Consider the following 23,473-nt stretch of genomic DNA (forward strand, 5'->3'; position numbering starts at 1 on the left):
ATAGAGCCACAGTTTGGAAGGCCATTATAATACATTGTTTTCAGCATTGCCATTCTATACACAGTGCACACTTTGATTCTCGTACATGATTGCATGTGTCTCTTGGTACATTGTGGAAGCTGACTCCCCACATCTTTGGCAGGTTGTGATGTGTGAGACATTGTTAGATGCTCTGCTGAGAAAATCTACAGACACAAATAGTTGGGCTTTCTAACCCTCTGATTGTGACAATTTTTCTATCTTGGTTTTGGGCTGGATATGAGGTTGATGTCACTGAATTTGTTTAACACTAGGATGTACCCCCATGTCTTTTCCTAGCTGTAAATTTGCAAAATATTTATAAGTGTACGACATTTGCTTTTTCCCCAAAGACTTGACAACATTGAAACTAGAAAAAAGAGTGGTAAAAGCAAGATGATTACCCAATGATAAAGGTTCCAAAATCCATTATCCTTATCTGAAATATAGAAGAGATCACCTACACAAAATGTAGCACCAAAATGTGAGAGGCCACCCAATGGATAACATAAATTCTGAAAAACAAATTCATTCTTGCAATACAAATCCCTCCTGCAGATGATATGGACACAAGGAATCCATACCTGCTCACCCTCAAATATCGAAGGCTGCGAAGGGATATCTTGGGAGCTCAATTCGGTATAAAATTGGAGGCACATACAGCAGCTTCAATACTCGTGGAGGATAGGGTGATGAAAGTGAGAAGTGCACTTAAGAACCCCCAACAACCTCCCCGTACAAGATTGTTTTGGAGACTTTGAAATGATAGATTTTGCACAATTACTTAGTCAGAGTTTCAAGTACACAGAGTTTGGCTATCTCCCCAGGTGTGCAGGTGGCTCTCAAGGAGTGCACACCCCCGCAAACCGCACAACAAAGGACACCAAACGTATAAGGCCCCAGAAAGACTACTGCGAGAAGTCAAAAAAGTGGAGTCCTTTGAAGCTACAGCATCTTTGGGACTCAAGCGTTGGAGGTTTCACTAGCTGAATTCCCTTTCTCAAGGAGTGTGCCTTCCCCCACCTTTGGACCATCCCGTCTTGAGGCAACAAACCAAGCACGCCTATGCACTACCCAATACACCCCAAATCCCTCCTCCCACTACAACCCAAGAAGTAATAACCATCCTCCATCCAACTCCCATCCTTGTTGCTACGCCTCTTTTGACCCCTCTCCTCCCCAACCTTGCCACCCAATCCCCCCATCCTTTTCATGTGCCATCACTCTTACGCTTCCTGCTCTAGTGAAAACCCCCAAGACCTCTCATACCAACTAGAGAAACAGAATAGCTCCCCCTCACCTTTACTTCATTGGGCCATACTACCGTAAACTTAACTAAAGGCTTTGTTAATTCCCCATCCTACCAACCACTTTTCATAGACAACCTAATTAAGATATCACATACGAATTAGATGACAAAGGGCTATAAATGTCTAGCGCACCTCCCAGCCATAACACCTGAAATATGCCAAGTCATCCTTAAGTTGAAGGTGTAGGGGTACTCTCCTAAGCTAGACCAACCAACACAAGGCCATGGCATCCCAGATCACCTGACCTACCCTAAGGGTGTCACACTGAAGCCTAGCTCCAAGGGTTACTACTAAGGCATCCAAGCTCCACAATGATTGTTCACAAAACTATGAGGGTTGACCCTCTTATACAGCATAATCCCTTGACCATAGACCTCCCTATAGATACATGTCACATTGGCCATTAGCCTTCAGGGTTGTCAATGCTTGATAATACCCAATGCTACCTAAGAGGATATTTCAACCAGGTTGGATACAAGAAAACTACAGCTATCTTTGCATATCCCCCCTTTGAAAGAGGATTTATGGCCTCATAAATCAGAAGTAGGGGATGGCTTTTAAAGACTATCAGCACTCTCCAAAGAATCATCATCCTCAGACCTGACCTTCTATTACATCAAATATCCATAGAGAATACATTTCCAAAGATGTATTGCTCTTTGATCGAAAACCAATTCTAGCCCTAACGTAACCAAATAGTCAAATCCTCTAGTTGGACTAGCTCCTCCTCAGAGACTAAGTTTTCCCCGGCACCAAGCATTTCTTTTGATCGGCTTATGTGAAAGTTTGGACTTTTTTCTTGTGAGGAGTTCCACCTAATAAGTGACAATATTTACCTTCTTTATGATCAAATATGGACCACAAATTCGAAAAGATAACATGTAGTGTTTTCCAATTTGCATATTCCTAGAATTCTTTGGAATATGTAAATACAACCACATGCCCTCATTCAGAATTTGTGGTGACTTACACATGATTGAGTAGACTCCAGAATACCTTGCTATGTCCTCGATATTGTTTTGCTTGAGGTAGCATTTCTCACATATTTCATATCAAACTCAACAGCCACCTTGACCTTGATATTCTTGAAGCTGGGCTAAAAACCATATACAAACGCAACGGGGTGGGAACTTGTGACTGGCCTGTGATTAGTCAGGGAGAATTCTAACCAGATGTCTTGGTTAAAATAAGTGAGCAAGCTGTGTGGGAGATTGTGAGCGCATTAGCATTGAACAAAGGGATACTCCCTAAACTTACTTCAACAGTAAACTAGAAAAAATAAGTTCCCATGAAATTTTAACAGCAGCAAGTGAGAAGCTGCTGTGACCAGAATGGGCATTCCACGGTGGCTCCACCATAGCTTCATCCACTTTGGAGCCTTCAGTTGTATTATGGATCTAATGTGAAAGATCTCCAATATACAGTATGCTTACCAGGCCCCAATAAGGGGTTGTCCTGAGGGTTGTCCAATTTAAAGATAACCATTACCAGTTCCAAAATCTGTGACTTATCAGATATTCTGAATCTAGTCTCTTTAGGAGTCTTTTTCCCTGCAATAGTATTTCAAAAAAAGACATATATAGTACCACCATTCCATGGCATTAGAGTCAGGAAAGGCTTACCTAAAGGGGACCACTTTGGCTCTGTGGGAGCTTCAACAATATTATGATCTCCACCCGCCAAACAACGTTGGTGCAGTATCTTCCTGACCATGAAGATGAAGCCCATGAGTTTCTTCACATTATGTTTTATAGAATGCTTCACAAATTCCATTTGCAAAAGCCAAGGATCCTTGAATTTTTCATGTAAAGACCCTGAAACTGAAGCCATATCTATGATAAAATAAATCCGCCTATGTGTTAAAGCATTCAGACAGCTTAGCCTGTAATAATGAGTGTAATGACAAAAACTTCACATTGTTTGGTGACAACATACCCATCTGGGGTCAGATCACCTATCCATAGTTGTGTTCTATCCCATGGCATATTTGGATGACTCCATTCAACCCAAGCAATCTTAGAAGCATCCATGCTTACACGTGGAAATGCATAAAAATCATTACCGCTGATAAGAACTTCTGGTTCTGCTTCAAACACCAAAGTAAACATTTGTCATTCAAAACTCCACAATCTAACAGCAATAACACAGATCCCACACTGATAATTGTTGACAAAGTATATGTTTCAATCTCTTTCTTGATGTAAGCAGATTAAGGTATCTTTCTCTATATTAATTTATTTGATTTTGCCATGAAAGGCGTTATATAATAGTTTTTCTATTGAATCAAAAAAGCTATTTTCTGTTGAGTAAGAGGATTATAAAGGACATTCGGGAAAATGGCAAACTAATTTTAAAAACATGGCAAAGGTTTGAGAAACAATATATAAATACTATCCATCTTGGTGTCACGACTGTCAGACTCACCAAGACTATCCATGACAATATCTCTTACAATGAAGTCAAAGGCATAGTCAAAGCATATTCAAGGACACTTTGATGCTAAAACTCCTTCAGCACCCATGGAACAAGAAGATGCAGTTTTGGAAAGACAATGGATCTAACACAGATGTCCTTTAGAGTTGCAAGTTGGCTCATCAAAGAAGATAAGATGTACATTTAGAAAACTCTTGGCCTTGGCAAAGGAATTCCATAATTTGTAGCCTATGTTTTCCTCTCAGGGTCTCACCCGAGGAATCAACAAGGTACTGGAATTGTGAGGCTGGTGCCTCAAATGGATGATTTCTCGACGGCCATGTCTCACTCCTCATGCTGGTCTGATGTGTGAAAACCAGGCTCAGAGTCAAGCATCCGACAACATCCAGTGAGCAACTCTTTTCCTGCGAAAAAGAAAAGTCTGCCATGCCATTGCCTTTGCTCCTAGTCAAGTGCTCACTGCATGAGCGTATGTCTGAGCTGTGTGACCTCAGAGACAAGAAGGGGGGAAGGGGAAGGGGGTGGGGGGGGGGCGGGGGGCGGATGGGGATGGGGATGGGATGCAGCAGGTTACAAACATCTTCATAAGACCAAAAAAGTCTATGAGACGAAATACGATACATGTGAAAGAAGGAAAAGGAGACAGTATGTGATTCTCTTGAACAAACATGTGGTATCAGCTGGTAGAAAGTCCAATATACTCCTACCAATTGAGGTATATCACCATCAGCTACCATCAACTAATAGACTGGAGGCAGATGTAGGTGACTGGCTCTATCATTCCAAGATCAGAGAATGAGAGCTGCCAAAGTAATTGGAAGAGGTGTGGCGTGTTATTGTCTATCCAACTCATCGTTGGTGGCTCAAAACCCTTGTAGTCCTCTGCTTAGGACCTCGTTGTCACTGTCCTCCTAGATGCCTAGATGCATACCCCTCTAGTGAAACATGACTTTGTGAAAATAGAAGAGGTCCGTAACTTGTATGTCAGGCTACTTTGCTCACCCAACTCAGCAATGGAACAAACTACTTTGCTCACTTGTATCGATGGCCCTGCACATGCTCTCTTCGTGCTTCACCTTCTAATAGATAGACATGACTTAACAGGTGCTATCTATGTCTCCTCATCTCCAAAAGGAAAAGGGCAAGGCACCTTTTATGGAGTCTCAAAAAAGTCAATAATATTGTAGTGGGGGTTTGGGGGGACCGGCGAAGATCCAATGGTCCTCGGTTCTGTCTTTCCAAGTGTATCCTTGGGACTGATACCTCCCCCTTTCCCTGCTTCAACCTCAATCCTGATGTAGCTTCTCTTCTGCTCAGATAGCCACATGATTAGGTATCGAAAGGAGGTAGCCTCTCTATCCTTAACCCACGTCTGTGAGCACAACGGGATTCATCCCTACTAATGCTCCCTTCCCCATCTGGGGTGAGCTGAGAGAAGGAAGATAAAGCAAGTATCAGGAATCCATCATTGTCCATCCCCTCAATCCTCTCTAGGTATGTGATAGTTTGGAAGCCAGTGGCAGAGGGTGAGGGCTAACAGCCGATTTTGTAGGGCGAGGCTGAAGCAAAGGCTACAAGGGAGACCTTGCGGGCCGAAGGAAGCTACCTCAAAATGGGTTAATCCTTGAAAATATGAAGAGCAACTAGATTCACTCTTGTTGCATGTCTGACTCTGGAGAGAGCAACGGATAAGCACCCAATTGCAAGTCTAGATCTATAAAAGGGGTTGTGCTCTCCACCAGCTCTACAGCTCAATGATCGTATCCCTCGCCACTTGCTTGCTCCGCGCCCATCTAATCTTTGGCTTGCTCCTAGGCATATCGGCCATGGGCTCTTCTCCTCACATTCTTGGCCACTTACCTGTGTTTGTTTTCCCTTATTCTTTGGTCCACAACCTAGTAGGAGTGGACACTGGAGCAAGGGCCTTGGGGGAGAGAGGACGGTGGGGGTGCTACGCAAGGAGGGGCTGGTCCCAATTGACTGCTCATGAGGACAGGTCATCCCTTTGCGAAGAAGGGGTTGCATCTTGTGAAACCAGGGCAAATCTTTTTTGGTAAGGAAAAACTTTGCCAAATGCTGCTTTTGTTAAGTTCTTATTATTATCATAGACTTTTGCAACACAATTAGAATAAGAATTAATGTCACATTTTGGCATTTACAACATAAGAAATAGAACATTCATATCAAAATTTTACAATCAAAGACTCCACCAAATAGATCATTGCCTGGTTGGTGTTGTCTCTGCCGTGGTACCCTTCACCTTATCACCTTCAACATTCCAAGGTCAATGAATACTAATACTGCTAACATGTGAATCCATTGTATAAGGATAAGAGACAAACCTAATGCAAGCCAAGATATATTGGGACCGTTGCATCAAGAGTTGGGTCATAGCAATTAAGGTAAGCTAGAGGAGAAGACTCTTTTCCATAGATAGTGACCTCCTAAATGTGGACATCTTTGAACGCCAACTCGCCTAGACCTGATCTCTAACCTAATGGCGGCAACCCAATCTTGCAGCTCTTGGACAACATACTCAAATTGGCCTATGGTGAAAGGATATCCTAATAACTATAGGAATTGAGGCTGCTGCTATGGAGCTCCTCTTGCCAAACCTATCCATCACCTATTAGATTCCCTTTCCAAATTGAAACCAAATCACCTAAAAACATGCTAGCAAGGCAGAAGAGTAAAAGATGAAGTCGAGGAAGAAGGGGATGTTCGATGGAAAGAAACAGAAAGAAAGGGAGGAGGAAAGAGGGGAAGGGGTGGAAAGAAAATGAAATGAAAGTGAGGAGAGCTCATGGGGGGAGAAAAGGAAGAAAGTGCAACTAGGCATGGCCAAGGGGCTGCAAGCTCCTCCAGGCTGCTTTAGGCTACCAGAAGGCAGCCAAAACCAATTTGAGCTGCCAAGGGAAGCTTGGTTGCCCAATGGTAGCTTGCCGGATTGGAAGGGGCAGAAGGAAGAGGGAGGGTGGAAAGGAGTCCCAACCAGCCATGATACAAGAAAGGGGGGTGGTGGGGGACCTTAGGCCAGCTCTGACCACCAAAAGAGGTGTGCAGGAAGGAGAAGCTGCAGTGTACGAGGGTGCCTCAGGGCAGTTGTAAGTACTACACCAATCAAAACAGGAGAGCTACGCCAGCCCAAAGGCTAACAGTGTATAGAAAGGGGGAAGGCTGGATTACAACGAGAAGGGGAACGTGAAATAAAATGAAGGGGGCAATGGTGGGACCAACTCAGGATCAAACGAAGGGAAGGGAAGGTGCGGGCTCGAAGCAGTAGAGAAAGAGACGGAGACCTAAAGGTGGAAGCAAAGCAAGGGTGGGACAGCTAAGGAAGACAAGCAGGGCAGGGCAAGCAACCTCAACTGTGGGAAAAAGTAGTTGGATGCACAAGCGCAATAGCAAGAGAGTGGAACAATAGTGAAGCCAAACTAAACTAAACGTGTATTGTAGTGTGTACTAGAAGTAAAGTACAACAACATACCAAGTCTAGTGTTAAGACTAACAGTCTTAGTGTCCTATAAGTCATGCGTTGACTAAGTCGACTTAATGTATCAAAAATGACTTGAACTAGCCTACAAGGCCATACCAGGGGACTAAACCTAACAAACCCTCTCCATGGCATTGGGTGAAGTAATTTGGGAAAATCTTAAAGATACCTGGAGCTAATGCCACGATTGCACATGTCCATCCAAAAGGATATAGTAACCTATGGAAGTGCATGGATGGCAGTATCATGTAACAATTGGAATCAAGTGTAAAGCTGAACGAAAGGCTTCAAACTTGTGTCATCGAATTGCCTTGTGAAGATATCTGCCAAACTGTCGTGCATTGGAAATAAAACAAGTGAATATTCCCTGTGCTAATAGTCTCTCTCCGAAATAATAATAATGAACCTCAATGTGCTTAGTGCGTGCATAAAAACACTAGATTGCGCGCAGTGGCTAAAGAAGTATTATTGGCACAAGTGACAACGCTCCCCTTAGATGCATCAATCAAAGAAAGAAACAACTTCTTGCATGAAGTTATGTGCTTAAAGCACTATCATAAAAGTACCAAGTGTTGAATGCTTCAGAGATAGCCATGCATCAATCATGTATAGAAGGATCATACTAGCATGTGACAACAAAAGCCCAATTATGATGTGCGATATTATCTCATTCATCCTTCTCACATGAAGATGAAGCATCAGTAACTACAAGGCTGGAATTGCTTCTTCTTCGGCCCTTCACCTCCGGAGTGCCGACAGAAACTCAGTACGAAGACTTTGTATAAATGGATGCTCAAGTATGTGTGGGTGTGTGGATTTGTATGTGTGAGAGCATATTTTTATACTATGGTCTACACCCACTGTTGGGCGCTGATGATGTCAGTGGGGATGTCATAGTAGCTAGTCCCTGCTATGCATGATGGCGTTTATGGTTTTCAACCTTGTGAGTGACTATCATGAGATTGAAACTGCACTCGTGGAGGTTGATTCCCAAGAGCTTCTGAATCAGGGGTATCCTTCAGCAAGGTCCTTGCCTTCCGGCTCCTACACTGGTGAGCCTCCTACTTGGGCTCTGATATCATGTAAGAAATGACCCAACAGAGGGTACACGCAGTGGAAGACTGATAGAATAGCCCAGGAGCTCACACAGTGTGGTGTGGGGTGTGGAATCACAAACTTCTTAACTTAATGTGCATAGAATAGATGTGCAGACTCATCAATAGACAAAGAACCAGCCAGATAGAGAAACCACCAAAATAATATATTTCCCTCCAAAGCTACGGACACAATACAAAAGAGAGAGATCTAGAGTCCCACCAATGGTGTGGTCCTCTGATCTAACCACAAGGTCCTTCTCCTATCTGCCGGCTACCTCTAGACTTGAGCCCGCGTGCTCCACCTCGAGCTTCTGTAGACTTTGTGTCCAGATCTCTTCCACCTTGCTGTCTGCAAACCAGCCTAGGTGGGCAGCACCTTTCTAGAGCTAGGTCTGCAACTCTCCAGCCTCTATGTCCTCCTGGATGTAGGCTCATAGGCTGCTGGTCTGCTGCTCCTTCTGCTCCCTAAAGCGCTGCTGCAAGTGATGATTATGGATGCCCCTAGGGCCCCCTTTTATAGGGCAACGCCCTACACAAAATAGCCGACCAAAACTGGCTGACTTCAGGGTCTGTTTGGGCCGACCCTGATCTGTAGGAATACATGCTGTAGGCAGCCCCTTTTAGGACCCTCTTTTCCAGGGCCTTTGGCCCACACTCCAAGGGCTTTAGCCCTCCTTCCAAGGCAGGGTCCCAGCCCCTTCTGTCTGCCTATATAAGGCTCAATTGGCTGACTCCAACCAGCCCAACCAGCCCCTCCAAGATGGCCTACCCTCCTGCTGGTACACCCCCCTCTTCTGCGCCCCTTTCTGGCACTCTGTCCTGCGCACACGTGTGCGCCTTTGCTGCACATGCCACCTCAGTCCGCCCTCCTGTGCACCTCTGTTAGGGGCCTGTTCCAGCCCGTACAAACAGTCCTTGAAGCACCTCTGCCAGGCTTCTGTGCTGCCCACGTCGCAGCCCCTTTTGGCTGTCCTTTCCCTGAGAGGTGCTGCCCATGTGGCAGCCCCCTCCCTTCCCTTTTCTTTCAGGCACATGCCCTAGGTCTCCCTCCCCCATGCTCTCCTCATATGGGGGCTTACAAAATGGGAGGTGACCTTTCCAACAATAGGCTGCTGGAAGCCACTCAAATTGCAGCCCCAAAAATGGTCATTTAACCTAAACTAACCCTAACTAACAACTAACTAGTTCTAGGCTGACTCTAACTAACCTAGACAATTCTCCAATGGATACAAGATGTGATTGACCCTAACGCTCAGAGAGACTGACTTACATAGGTCGTGCTTGACTCATCCCCGAACTGGGGCTCACAATGGGGTCAAGGCATACAACAAAATAGCCCACTACAGGGATCTAAACATGGTATAATGCGTCCCCGAACCTAGGTAGGTGTCTCAAAACTGCATGTTTGGTTTAAGAGAACCCCAAAAATAGCACCTTTGTTAACCAATGTGACTCTCTTGTTAACCGTTGTGACTCCGTTAACCCATGTGGTTAACACAAAGACCATGAGACAATGGACATCCAGGGCCTCTACCATAGGCTGCCCAAGTCCCCAATCAGACAGTGGAAGGAAGACTGGCAGATCTTGGAACTCTCGCCATGGGCACCAGAGCAACAAGCCGTTGCCGATAGTTGCATGCACTTCGGGTCGACATAACCTCTTCTTCTTAGAGAGCCTAAGCCACAAGGACAAGCCGTGCTCATCAGCACATCAAAAGCTCTACGCAATTGTTTTGTGCTAACTTTGAAAAGACAACCCCCACTGCCAGTGTAGCAACTACAATAGGGTCAGCCTCACAAACAATGCTGATATAGATGTAGCAGACAATGTTCCATCAGTGGGCTGCGATCAAGACTAGCGCCCAAATGATTTCAAGCATAGCTGCCCCTTGAATTGTCTGGATGGAAGCCTTACGACTAGGAGCATTGGCAACAGGGTTGTTCTCTCCAGGCAGCAACTACGATAGGGTCCGCCTCACAAACAATGCCGATATAGATGTGGCAGACAATGTTCCATTAGTGGGATGCGATCAAGACTAGCGCCTGGATGGAAGCCTTACGACTAGGAGCATCGGCAACGGGGTTGTTCTCTCCAGGCATTCAATCATGCCCAATTTTGGAAAAAATCTTTGCTCCAATGAGCCTCTCCAAGATGTACTCGATGCAAGGCAAAGGAAACTCAATGCTCATTGTTAACTTGTTGAGTGCCCTATAGGTCAACATAAAGTGCTAACTTATCCTTCTTCTAGACGAAAAGGATCAGAGCTGCTGATGGTGAAGATGACGCTCGGATAAACCTTGCACGTAGTAATTGAGACAATTGCTACTCCAATTCTCCCTCCATGGACTTGGAAATCATGTAAGGAAACTCACAAGATGGAGCGCAACTTGGAACCAACTCAATACGATGATCCTTAGGCCTATTGGGCAAAAGTTGGGATGGAAGATAATCTCGGAGCATCATATCCTGGAACTCTTCAAGAACAGTTGAATGCTCGTGGAACCAGTGAATCCCTAGAATCATGTCAACCAAGCAAAGGTGTAAAAATAAAATCCCGCATAAATGAGGCCTTTTGAACATAAAATGAAAACTGTGTGGCCTTGTGCATGATCTGAGTGGGTAAACTTGGTGTGAACCCGTCCATAGCAAGATGATGAGGAACAAGATTGGCCGGTAATGCCCGATAATGCGATGGCAAAGAAGGAACATCCATCAGATTGGTACAGCTTCTATTCACTGGGATAAAAGTATCCCATTATGCCCTCGCTTTTTCATCTAGGGTATTCTTAGGCTTGGAATCCTTCTTCCCACACCAGAAGATTGTTGATTATCTTTCTTCTAGTTCTATGTGTCCTTCTCCTGTGTTCCCTTGCACGCTGGTGTTTAGGCCTGTTGCAAAGCCTTGGCACCTAATTGGACCTGCTTGAGCTTTCCCCCACTCAGATCATCTCTTGATTTTAGGAGAACATCCGCTCATAGGTAAGCGGGTCGAAATTTTGTACTGAAAATCTGAAAGTTGGAGTCCAGCCGTCTGACGAATCGCTTCAACTTGTTGTGTTTAGATTCTCCCAACTCTTGTGCTAACGTGATGGACGTAGAAAACGTGACTAAAGATTGACACAAACATATTCCAAACAAAAATGCAATACCTTAGTGATGGGATCAGTATGACTAAGAGCCCAATGTTGCCACCAAGTAACCACCTGACCAGTGAGATGAGGGGTTGCGAGGTGGACTTTGTCTTGCTCATCTTGTATACATGCAAGAGAAACATGTGCGACAAACTGATGGATGAACTGTGAAATAGCTGAGTGATCACACTCATAGTTTTTTCCATACGTTACCATACGCATACGGCATCTGGGTACGGAAGTATGATTGGAGTATGGTTCAGCCCCTGGGACTGAATCATACGTGACCTAATTTTACAACCAAAAACAACAGGATAATATACATTGTACACATTTAATGAAAGAGAGTTACAAAAATTTCAACTTCAAATTTGTATTAATCTTAAAGTCATGAAATTGATTTTAAAAACGTTTCATAAAGATCTGGGAACCCCGTTTTCGCTCCCCAAAAAAAGGCAAGTATGATTGGCCGTACCATACGCGTACAGAGTTATTTCATACGCATATGGTTCAGCCAACCATACGTGTACGGACCCAACTATGATCACACTTCTTTGTAAAATTTGGAGTGCTGAGTGGAGTGGCTTTAGCTGTTGTAGAGACTAGTGGCGTGGACCCAACTATGATGACACTTCTTTGTAAAATTTGGAGTGGTGAGTGGAGTGGCTTTAGCTGTAGTAGAGACTAGTGGTGTGGAAGCCGTCATGCTCAAGCTGGCCTGCATACTAGCTAACATCGTGAAGCAACATGGCCACTAGGTCAATTCTATGCTGCTTCTCGATCTAGGTTAGTTCAGCACATCGAGGTGCCCCCTCATTCTTGTGTTCTTCTTGTATCAACAAAAGTAGTTTTCTGAAATCTGAGCCTCGTCTAGATTCTTGAGGCTTTTCTGCCTCCTTTTCTTCCATTTGCTTCTTAGTTTGGTCCAGCTGTCTTTCAGCTGCCATGAGTTTTCTTCTAGCTGGGACAAAGGCATCAATTCTGTTCCATAAGCATCTCCATCATTTCTTGAGTGCTTTGCAGACGCATACTTTTTTGGATGTGTTTGTCTTCTTGAAAGTCAGACTCTATGAACTCTTCTCTCCTTTCTTGATCTGGATACGTGACCTTTGATGTTCTCAACAAAACCATGCACTGGTGGTGGTCAAGCTGGGTCACAGACCAAAGCTGTGACACAAATGTAACATGCAACCGTTAATGATCGTATAATCGCATTAAGATCTTCTTTAAATCTTTAGCAAGTCATCTTTAATATGCACCAAAGAGAGGGGAGAGAGAGATAAGGGTTAAGAGATAAGCAAGTTGACAACCAATTTGGGTCCCTGTACCCATTGAGGGCCCCCTCCCCCAATATCAGGAGAAAATTTTCTTTAATCATGGAGAGCTGAAATACACTGAGAAACGGGTCAGTCACAACATCTTTTACTCACTCGAGAATCGTCTAGGCTAGTCTGAGTCAGCCTGGAATTAGATAGTTGTCTGTTAATAATTAGTTTAGGTCAAATGGCCAGCCTTGCTGTCCTTTGAGAGCCTTCCAGCAGCCGATTGCCTGGCCAGCTAAGTCTCCCAAGGTTGGCCCTAAAGGCTGACCAGGTCAGGTCATTTGACCCGACCAAAGAGGTCAGTGACCCAACCAGCTGATCTGTCAACCAGACTGATCTGGTCCGTGAAACCCACCAGACCAGTCGGCATTTACCAGCCTATATAAGGGGTTGTCGGCCCCTCTTCCAGCCGTTCATTTCTGGCTTTATTCCCCCCCTCAGTTCCAGCTTGTTTGCCATGGACATGAGCTGGGACATCCACAATCACATCAGCATGACCTCATAAGTGCATGCAGATCAAATAACTCGCCAAGGGTCTGCAGACCTCTAAGTAGGCATCAAAGAAACTATATGATTGAGCTAGCAACCAATCATTACAGTGATGCCATGTTTCCTCTCGCTAGACCCCTTAATCTATTATTAATTGTATAACACTTACCAACAATAACTACTTATGCTCATTGCAGGACTGCAAACCTCATCAGGTCTAGCAGCTATACTTACCCCATGTACGGCCCATTGGTGGGATCCACATATGCAGACCACAGTAAGTTGGTCTGGTTTTTAAAGGGCCAGTAATGAGTACAATAAACTGCAGCACTGTGTCATTTTATGGGTGTAAGTTAAATGGTATAAAGGTCTACCTTGTAAGTTAAATGGTATAAAGGTCTACCTTGGATCTGCTCTTCACCAAGCTGAATAGAAACAATTTCGTTGACAGGCTCCTTGTTCTCTTGCCGATGATCTGCTTACAAGCATCCTAGCTTACTTAAGTTGGATTCCTCTCTCGCAAACAGAAGACAAACGCATCCAAAGTGAAAAACCAGAACCACAAGCATGCTGAGTGAGCACCAGATATGCACCTTCTCTTACAGCAATGTATCGATTTAGTCTTTTATCCATCACACCATCTGCATAGCGAACTAAAGGTCCCCCATAATCTGGAGTTAAAGGTACGGGGGAGCTATCTGAAGAAAATATGAAGACCACAAACTTTTCAGGCCAAGAGACAAAAGCAGCCAGTTTTTGTTTCTATAATGACTGTCCAGCCTCTGCCTAAACTCATCAGTCATCAGAACTAAGGCAAAGACCTTTCGAGAGCAACTTCACCAGATTTAACAGCCTGCATGTACAGCCTCTGATCCCTGTAGTTAGAGAATATGACAATATTCCCCTCGACCGTAAACGCTCCACCACCATATTCATGAACCGAAGTCCTTACATTGAAGCCAGGCGGTGTGATGTCCCTGGATTTAAATTTTGTCTCATCAAGCCCCTGGACTAGTACTCCACGTCTGCAAAAAATAAGTCCACAACATGCCGAATTTAAGATTTATCATTTTTTGCAATCAAACTCTGAACCAGCTGAAGGCTAAATCAATTAAATCCACAATGTGGACATACTTCAGAAATACACTCTAGAAATCCCATAAAACACAGGCATTTCAATCCCTACCCACTCTTGCTCTCCCCTCCCTTTGAAACATGTCAGCAGGTAGCAGCCTGCTTCATACTTAGAACCATAGAGTCTAAGGTGACCCTAATTTTTCTAATTTTGTTTTCTTTTGTCGCTCTTTGCAGCAATCTCTTTTTGATTGCCTACAAACTCACTATATAGAGTATGATGTATATTTGTCCTACACTGAGAGATTTTCTCTTGATGTATTTTCAAGCTAGGTATCTTTCAGCTTCCCAGTTTGGGATAGCCATCTTGTAATATAAAGCATTCAAAGTTTTCACCCCAAAAAAAAAATTTGTGTGTGTGTGTTTCCATAAAGTCCAAAGTGTCCAATAGCAAAACCCAAGTGAAAAAAGATCAAAAGATCAAGCCCCTGCATGGTAATCATTTTTGGCATTTGGACAAGACTCTTGCTTGAGGGAAGAGTTTCTCTGAAACGTATATGGAACAATAAACTTCCTCTCAAGCAGTGGGTGTTCTTGTGGCAATGTTTGCCAGTGGGATCTTTGTTGGCTACTAGGCGTATTACTTCCTCGACTCCTACATGTTCGCATCTAATGAAGACCTTCTTATATCTTCTTTGGACCTGTTCTACTTCTCGTGATCTTTTTCCCAGATTGGCATTTCTTCATGCCCGTTTTCCTAGGATTTCCTCTAACAGGCATTTATGGTTGTTTGGGAGATAATGCCTCCAGACCAGATCATGATAAGTTCTTTTATTGGTGTTGTTACTGGGCTCTCTGGTCCATATATCTTGCCCGTACCATTCGACAGTATGGGCATTCCTCATCGGTTGTTATATGCTTTCTTTCTTCCTTCCTTGCATCAATCTCTCCAAGATGCTCACTTTCTTGGAGATCTTCCTCTCACCCAGCTAGAAGTTTTTCATCACTGTCTAAATTCTCAAGTAGTAGTTGCTTCCTTGTGGGGCACAACAGATGAGTAGCAATAGCAAAAATCCAGGCACTAATAGATAAACCCAATGTCCAAGAAGAAGAGAGGGCATCAGATAAAGAGGCAACGTGTTGTGCCATATTCATAAAGCCAGTAAACCACATCTTACATTTGGCTCCAAAGCCCAACCGAGCCATGACATCCACAATGAAATCCCATCGAACGGTGTCAAAAGCTTTCTCAATATCCATACATGATCAAGACATCCTGTCCTTTGTATTTGGCATATTCTATACCAATGTAAGCATTAGCAATGTTGTCCATAATCTGTCTCCGAGGCATGAATTCACACTAGGCAAGGTGCAACCCAGAGTACAAGAAACTGAATATACTACATATGGGCATCCTCAGACCATGGCATGCTTGGCATCCTCAGAGCATGGCATGCTGGACTGCCACATGCCACGTCAGCAAGCCACACAAGCAACCACATCAACGAGGCTTGTAGCACGCGCAGGTGACATATCAGTAGATCCGTCATATAGTGCCACGTGGTGGACTGCCACATGGCAATCGGTGGTTGACTGGAGACGACCTAACAGGCTGGGACAGGGGTCAGCCCTGGTCGGTCAAATCAAGGCCCAAGGGGACCTACATAAGCTCGCTATAATAAGGGAATAAACCCTTCTTGCAAAAGACTAGAGAAGTACTGTATGGAACCCTCATTGTACGAACTGCGAACTGATGGACTAAAGGGGCTGTTCTGATGCAAACCCCTGTTGCTGCTGTTCGGATCTGAGCTGCAGCCTATAGATGAACCTATAGGTGCCAAGGATGGGGCAGATATGCTGCTCTCTGATCCAGACCTGGACTCTTGTTGATCCCCGATGTTGTTGCTGAGAACTGTGGCCTCAAAATAGCCTACAATGTGGATGAATGGAGGAGCCAAGGGGTTGCCCTTATATAGTCCCTCTTAGGCCCTGATTTGACCAACTAGGGCTGACTCTTGTCTCGACATGTCAGGTCTGCTCCAGCCTACCACCGACTACCACGTGGCACTATACGGCGGATCTGTTGATGTGCCACCTGCACGTGCTAACATGGCTGTGCTGCAAGCCCTACCAACGTGGTTGCCTGCGTGGCCTGCTGACGTGGCTGCCAGCTAACATGGCAGTCCACGTGGCAGTCCAGCATGCCATGGGCTGAGGATGCCCATGACATCCTCTTCTGCTGAAACTCAAACTAGGGTATGAAGAGAGGCTCCCAATGAGGTGGCTGCCTGTGGTATACCTAGCTCATGAATCCCATTTGAGGGAACTGAATCTCAAGCTCCTCCACTGACTTCCTCTAAGGATGCTTGCTACAGGGTAATGATCCAGGAATATGCTCAATGCGATGCTCGGGACGGAGGGAGACTGGTCATGAGGAAAAATCATGGTCCTGCTGTAGTAATGCTCCTGCTAGGGGGTCCTGACTCAAGCCCTCTAAACTGCTGAAATCAAAGGTCGAGGTGGAGTATCCTTAAGCCAAGGAATAAACTTGGACCCACAGCCTGGGATTTCGATATCCAAGCCCTGATTCTGATGATCAGGTCAAACTTCAATTGGCGCCACCATCGTGTCCCCAAGATGATATCCGTTGCTTGAGTAGGTGCGACCCTTAGTGGCCCACTATCTACCTTCCTTGAAATCTTCAGAGTAGCTGAGGTGACCTCCATGTTGCTCTCCACCTGTTGTCCCGGAAATGCATCAATCAAGGCAAAAGTATCCATCAGCGTAAGGGTTAACTGGGCCTGCTTGGCGACTTTGGTGGAAATAATATCCTTGAAACTCCCTAAATCTACAGGATGAGGACCTTCTAACCACCAATCTTGCCGTAAAACTGAAACATTGTGGGAAACTTACAAGGCTTCCTCTTTTGCTGATCTTCAAGCTCCTCGATGACCAGTGATGTTGTCCTTGTAGGAGTTGAAGCTGTGGATGAACCACTTGATCTGGCTCCTTTTGCCTGGATCTTCTTTAAGTGAGGGCAATCCTACTTCTTGTGGCCCTAGATACCCCTAGTGCATCTCAAAGAACTGACTCTGCCGTCTTTCTAGGTACTGAGGTGGCAAGAACGTGTTCTAATATCTTTCACAAACTCTGTCCACCCAAAATGAGGTGTCTCCAGATCATCATTATAATGATCCTTTTGCCACTCGTGCCACCAAGTGACTGCCTCACCTATAAGGTGCATTGGCGAGAATAATCTCTCGTGTCTTTCATAGGCACGAACGTGTTCTAATATCTTTCACAAACTCTGTCCACCCAAAATGAGGTGTCTCCAGATCATTATTGTAATGGTCCTTCTGCCACTCGTGCCGCCAAGTGACTGCCTCGCCTATAAGGTGCATTGGCGAGAATAATCTCTTGTTGTCTTTCATAGGCACATCCGAAAAATAGCTTTCGAACTCATCGAGCCAAGAGTGAACACTAAAGGTTCAGTCTTACCATCATGCCGAAGAAAATTGAGCTTCCAAGGAAAGGAGCTGTGACAGGCTGCGTACTCTCTCCCTTTCCTCATGTCCCTATTGGCAGAGTAGAGAAATGAGAAGATGCCGGTCCCATTCTTCATTCTCCTCCTGAGTGGTGCGCTCTCTAAGGTCCCTGGCTTCTTGAGCTTCACTTTCCCTGAGCTCCTTCGCTTCTTGAGCCTCGCACTGTCTAAGCTCCTTGGCTTCTTGAGCCTAGCGATCTCTGAGTTCCTTGGCTTCATGAGCCTTGTAATCTCTAAGTTCCTTGGCTTCCTTGGCGCCTTTGCAACAACGGGGGTAGGATTCTGCAGTGGCGAGGCTTGGGAAGCGAATCTTCTTGCCCACCGGTGTTGGGACTTGTCACTAGTACTCATGGTGTCCTTTCCAGATCTTGTTTGTACCATAAAACAGTGGTTGTCCTTGAACTACAAATCCATACCCTATCTCAAGAAAGAAAATATGAAGCTGAAATCCTAACTCACTCTCTCTCCTACTCACTACTACCTGACCTGAGAGAATAATGCAGTCAAAACACAAGTGGAACTGTGGAATGAGTGTGGGAGTCTAAGGGAAGAATATAATGGGCCTCCGAAGAGGGAAATAAACAACTGAATATCTGTCTACCCAATAGGGCTGAATACAATTGAAAGAATAAATAATGAAGGGAATAAAACCTCAATGTATGGAGGAGACTAAACCTCAATGTAGGAACTAACGAACTGATGGACTAACTGTGCTGCTCTGATGCACAACCCTGCTGCTGCTGTGCGTAGCTGAATCCGAGCCTGTAGATAAACTTGTAGGCGCCAACAAGTATGGGGCAGATCTGCTGCTCCGTGATCCAGGCCTAAACAGTTGCTGATCCCTGATGTTGCTGCTAAGAACTGAGGCCCAAAAATGGCCTGCAATGTGGACGAATGGAGGATCCAAGGGGCTGCCCTTATATAAGTCCCCTTGGGCCCTGATTTGACCGACCAGGGGCTGACACTGTCAGGCCGGCTCCAACCAACCACCAACTGCCATGTGGCAGCCCGCCACATGGTGTTGATGTGGCAATGTACAATGGATCTGCTCACATGTCACATGCGCGTGCTGACAGGGCCCTGCGCTTGTGCTATAGGCCTTGCCTGTGTGACCTGCTCACATGGCTGCCTACGTGGCCTGCTGACCATGTGGTAGTCCAGCATGACACAGGATGAGGATGCCCGTGACAGCATAATACAAGCATTTTTTAAATTAGCTATTTACATAAAGGTTTTTTGAAAATCAAACAGAGCAATCCATATTTCCAAGAGCGAGGCATAGAGAGAGAGCCAAGCATCATTGATCATCTGCAGCAGAAGAGGGCTCAATTGTGAAGCCATCCCACCACGGGTATTTGAAGCAGATCAACTGAGACAAGGCTGATTTCAGCTCTTTATCAGCAAATGGCAATTCCAAACCATCTGCCTCATTCAGCAAGAGAATCAGTTGAACATGTTGAAGAAACACCTCCAGAGCGTGAACCTCTACAAGTCGAGAAGGAGGCGTGGCGCGGGGGGGTGGTTGCAAACAAATCAGCATAGTAATGTTTGCACTACATCATCAAGCTGCCACTTATTCTCTGTCCACAGACCATCTGAGGGGAGCACACAATGCAAGGAATGCATCCATCAAGAGGTATGCATGCTTTTGAAAAGCCTTGGAAGAATAGCCTATATCCTGCATGGCTTTCTGGCGAGAAGGTAACTGCCATTTTCTCAACTTCCGTTCATCATTGTTAGTGGAAAAATGGAGGGTAGCCTGAAAGCCCAATTGTTCAACAATGGAAATGAACATTGCTGCATAAGAACTGTAAAGTGTTACATTTGGTTCCTTGCATTTGCCACTTACGGCGTAGAATACCCATGTAGCATTTTCTATATTCACGAATTATATCCGGCATGCCCAAAGAGAAGCCACCCCATGCCCAGACCGCATCTACAGAGACATGCAATCCAAGTCTATCGATGAGGGGCATGATGCTTAAGATAAAGAGTTGGTGACCAATAAGAGCCTTTTGTAGAACTTCTCATCATGTACTTGGAGGCCAAAGCAAGGCTCTGAGAGGATAGCCATGCCGCACAGAGCAGCCCAAGGTCCAAGAAGAAGAGAGGACATCGGATTAAAGGCAAGAAGCTATGCCATTCTCATATTCTGACATTTTGCATTTTTGTCCAAAGCCCAATCGCCGCATAACATCAGCAATAAAATCCCATCTGACACTGTCAAATGCTTTTTCAATATCTCCCTGCATAATCAAAACATCCCGATGCATGTATTTGGCGTATTCAATGCAAATATAAGCATTTGCAATGTTATCCATGACATGTCTACGAGGCATAAAACCATACTGGGCAAGGTGCAATCCAATGTATAAGAAATGTGACATGCGCAATACCAACATATTGATAGGCATTAGTGTAATCGGCCACCAATCTAATAAATATTGGCATAGGGGTTTTTTGGAAATCAATCGCAGCAACCCCTTTTTCAATGAAGGCATAGTGCCAGAAAGCCAAGCATTGTTAATCAATGCAGCAAAATAAGGCTCAATTGCTCCCAAGTTTCAACAAAAAACGACTGTGAGGCCATCCCATCCCGGCGTAACGCCCCAACTTAGATAATGCCACATTCATCTCTTCATCAGGGGATGGAAAATCTAGTACATGTGCCTCATCCTGAGAAAGAATTGATTGAACCTTGCAAAAAAAAGCATACCAAGCATCTACCTCTGCAAAAGAAGTTGGAGGGGCTAAAAACAAATCAGAATAATATTTCTGCACCACATCATCAAGTCGTTGCTTGTTCATCGTCCAAGAGCCATTTTGACGTGAAAGAATGCATGCGCCAAGAGGTATGCAAGCTTTTGAAAAAAGCCACTCTAGGCCAACGGCCTCGCATGCCACAGGTGGGTTGAGTGTCATTTGATTGTATACCATGCATATTATGTTCAATAGCACCACCGGGATCAAAGGGGAGATCAACCCCCTTCGTGGTTCCAGTTCTGGAGCTTCCTAGTCCTATCTACTCAGATGATCCACCGCCATAACAAATCGGTCGGTGTCCATCATAAATACATATACATGTTACACCATTGGCGTATAATATATAATAATGTTTTAATGTCTACTAATCACAGATTAGTGATTTCTCTTGTCATGACATCTTGTTGCCCGTAACAGTAGGAAACTTCGGAAGAGGTGCTGCTGCTGATTTCCTATCATGCCAATCAATCACCTTAGGCTTCTTCTCAGCCTCATTTGCAGTCCCATATGCACTGCCCGCTGCCATTTTATACTTGTTGCCATACTTGGGTTCAAACACGTTTGCAAGCTGGGCTGCCCTCTCAATAGTCTGAGGGTTATGTGCCTTCACATCTACAGCCAGGGAAAGACTCAATCGCTAGACGAAACGCAGCAACTTCCCTTTCTCAGATACGTCCTGTACAAGCAAGGAAAGCCTCCAAAAGCGCTGCAAATACTATTGGACCGTACCAGTCAACGACAATGCATAGAACTCAGCCAAGAACTGATCCAAGATGAGTGGGGATACGAAGGTAGTAACCATCATTTCTTTAAAACCCCTCCATGTGGTTGGCCTTTGAGGTGAATCCCTCGTATACCACCACCAAGTATGTGCATAGTCCTGCGTCTGCATACTCACAAAGATTATGCAGTCCTCATCTTGACTTGGGTAGAAGCGAAAACAGCTTCGTAAGCTACTACTCCAGCTCATTAGGTGTGCGTGTGTCCCCTTTGAACTTATGCATTGTGAGTTTGTCCGTAGTAGCTACTGCCATATGATGCACTGGCTACGATGGCATGCTCTATGTCTGGCTTTTTGACGTCTTGTAGAGCATGCCATCGTCAAAAAGCCTGGAGCTGAACCATAACTCCGCTCTGTGCATTGCCCAATCTGCCACATAGAACCTATCAAGACCCTTTAGCAAGCCATCATGCCTCCACTGTCCAAAGGAGAAGCGAAGACTATGCCAGGAAGTCTCGAGAACTCCGCCTCTCTTCATGAGTCACAACCACTAATCACAAAGATGAACTCTCCCACATGCTCCTCTCTACTGCAAGCATCCTTGAGAAGGAGGCTCCACTCTACTTGTCGTCCTCAAACTCTAGGTTTTTGAAGTCACCTCCAACAACCCAAGCATCAATGTCTAGCAGGCTCTCAGTCTGCCGCCTCCAAAAAGCAAGGCACTGTTATCTACAAGCAGGGGTGTAGACATTCACGATCCCGATCTTGGAGTCACCCATCCATAAACCGATCCATACTCCTGGTGATAAGCTTACACTGATCAAACACATCTAGGAACAAGGCCTGGGAAATAGAAATGTAGTCTCCTCCACTCTTGCCTATTCTGGGGGACCAAATCTCAGCACCCCTTCCTAGAGAAGGCGGCATCTGCGTCTATATATCCGCTAGCGAGTACATTTGCTCCTCAATCACTCCTAGCGAAGTATCATCTGCGGTGGCTGCTATCGTGCAAGATTGTGAGGCTTGTGCACGTTCCTACTCACCATGGTCCAACTCATGGGAAGGAGAGGGAGGTGAAGAACAAGTCCCTCCTGTGAGTGGAAGCCTGAACGACAACGTTGGATTTTTGTGACTTCAAAGGAGGTTTGGAAGGGGAGTAGTCCTCGTCCGAGCGACGATGCACCGAAGGCTGGATAGGCTCGATCCCTACCTTTTGTGCCCATTGCAGCATGAAGGAAACCTCTACACCAAGCCACGCTAGCACACAGATGTAAAGTCCAAAGTGTAAGTTGAACCTCCAGCCTCAACTAGAGGAAAGCTATTGCTAGGCATCTATTTGGCGAGAAACTCAACTAGAAACTAGTAATATTCCCATGGGTAATCCACAATTCCCCCCCATGAGGTCCCAACCACTCCATCATGTAAAGCATCTGGTCCTTGTGAAAGCATAGTTGAGACCCCAATAAGGAGGAGAGGAGAAACCAACTGCAACTATAGTCCCCCCTTACATGGCTGCAGGATCACTACCGTCACCTCCAAGGTGTGGGGGAAACCATCCGAGACATTGAGGTAGTTCCAAGATCCAAGCCTCCATAACTCGCACAAGAGGGGTTGTCCTCGACGAGGTCTTGGACCTAGAAGCTAAGAAAGGAAAGGAGCCATCTGCCTCAGATTGCTCCGTAGGAGCTGCATTCTGTGCCGAGAGAGGACCAGATTGGGATTGAGAAAAAGAAGCCTAAGACTATGAGGAAAACACCTCAGCCTTACCCTTGCTTGAAGGCTTAGGCACCAAAGAAGGCCATGACATCAAGAGGGGAAAGGAGAGGAGGAAACGGGAGAGGCCTCCGCAATGGGTGGGGAAGGAGGGGGAGGCAGAGAAGAGGAGGCCGGTGTTAAGCCAGGCAATCTCCAAACGCAAAAGCCAGGGCCAAACAAGTGGCCAGAAAGGCCAAAAATGGCCAACCATTACTGGCCGACCAGAAATGACCGACCTGGAACTGGCCGACCTCCTGGGTCAGGCCTATAAAAGGCAGTAGCCCCCTGGCTACCACATCACTTTTGGAACATGCTGCTGCAC

General features: G+C 45.3%; 1 protein-coding gene across 2 annotated transcripts in view; it reads right to left on the reverse strand.

The window, feature by feature from the left end:
* LOC147894839 (alpha/beta-Hydrolases superfamily protein) overlaps window positions 1–23,473 on the reverse strand; it is a 170,523-nt gene that overhangs the window by 140,301 nt on the left and 6,749 nt on the right. The window contains exons 2-7 of one of the 2 annotated variants that reach the window (XM_087384502.1): window positions 14,135–14,319; window positions 13,888–13,992; window positions 13,698–13,769; window positions 3,264–3,411; window positions 2,951–3,033; window positions 423–478 (exon numbers count right to left, since the gene is read on the reverse strand). In XM_087384502.1, the coding sequence (XP_087240628.1) occupies window positions 423–478; window positions 2,951–3,033; window positions 3,264–3,411; window positions 13,698–13,769; window positions 13,888–13,992; window positions 14,135–14,319 (649 nt within the window). Of the gene's footprint in view, window positions 1–422; window positions 479–2,950; window positions 3,034–3,263; window positions 3,415–13,697; window positions 13,770–13,887; window positions 13,993–14,134; window positions 14,320–23,473 lie in introns of both variants that reach the window. The other variant, XM_087384501.1, reaches the window with a different exon arrangement.

The sequence above is a fragment of the Dipteris shenzhenensis genome, chromosome 14 (genome assembly GCF_047967505.1).
Source record: "Dipteris shenzhenensis isolate YYH24624 ecotype China chromosome 14, Dip_SZ_1.0, whole genome shotgun sequence".
Taxonomy (NCBI): domain Eukaryota; kingdom Viridiplantae; phylum Streptophyta; class Polypodiopsida; order Gleicheniales; family Dipteridaceae; genus Dipteris; species Dipteris shenzhenensis.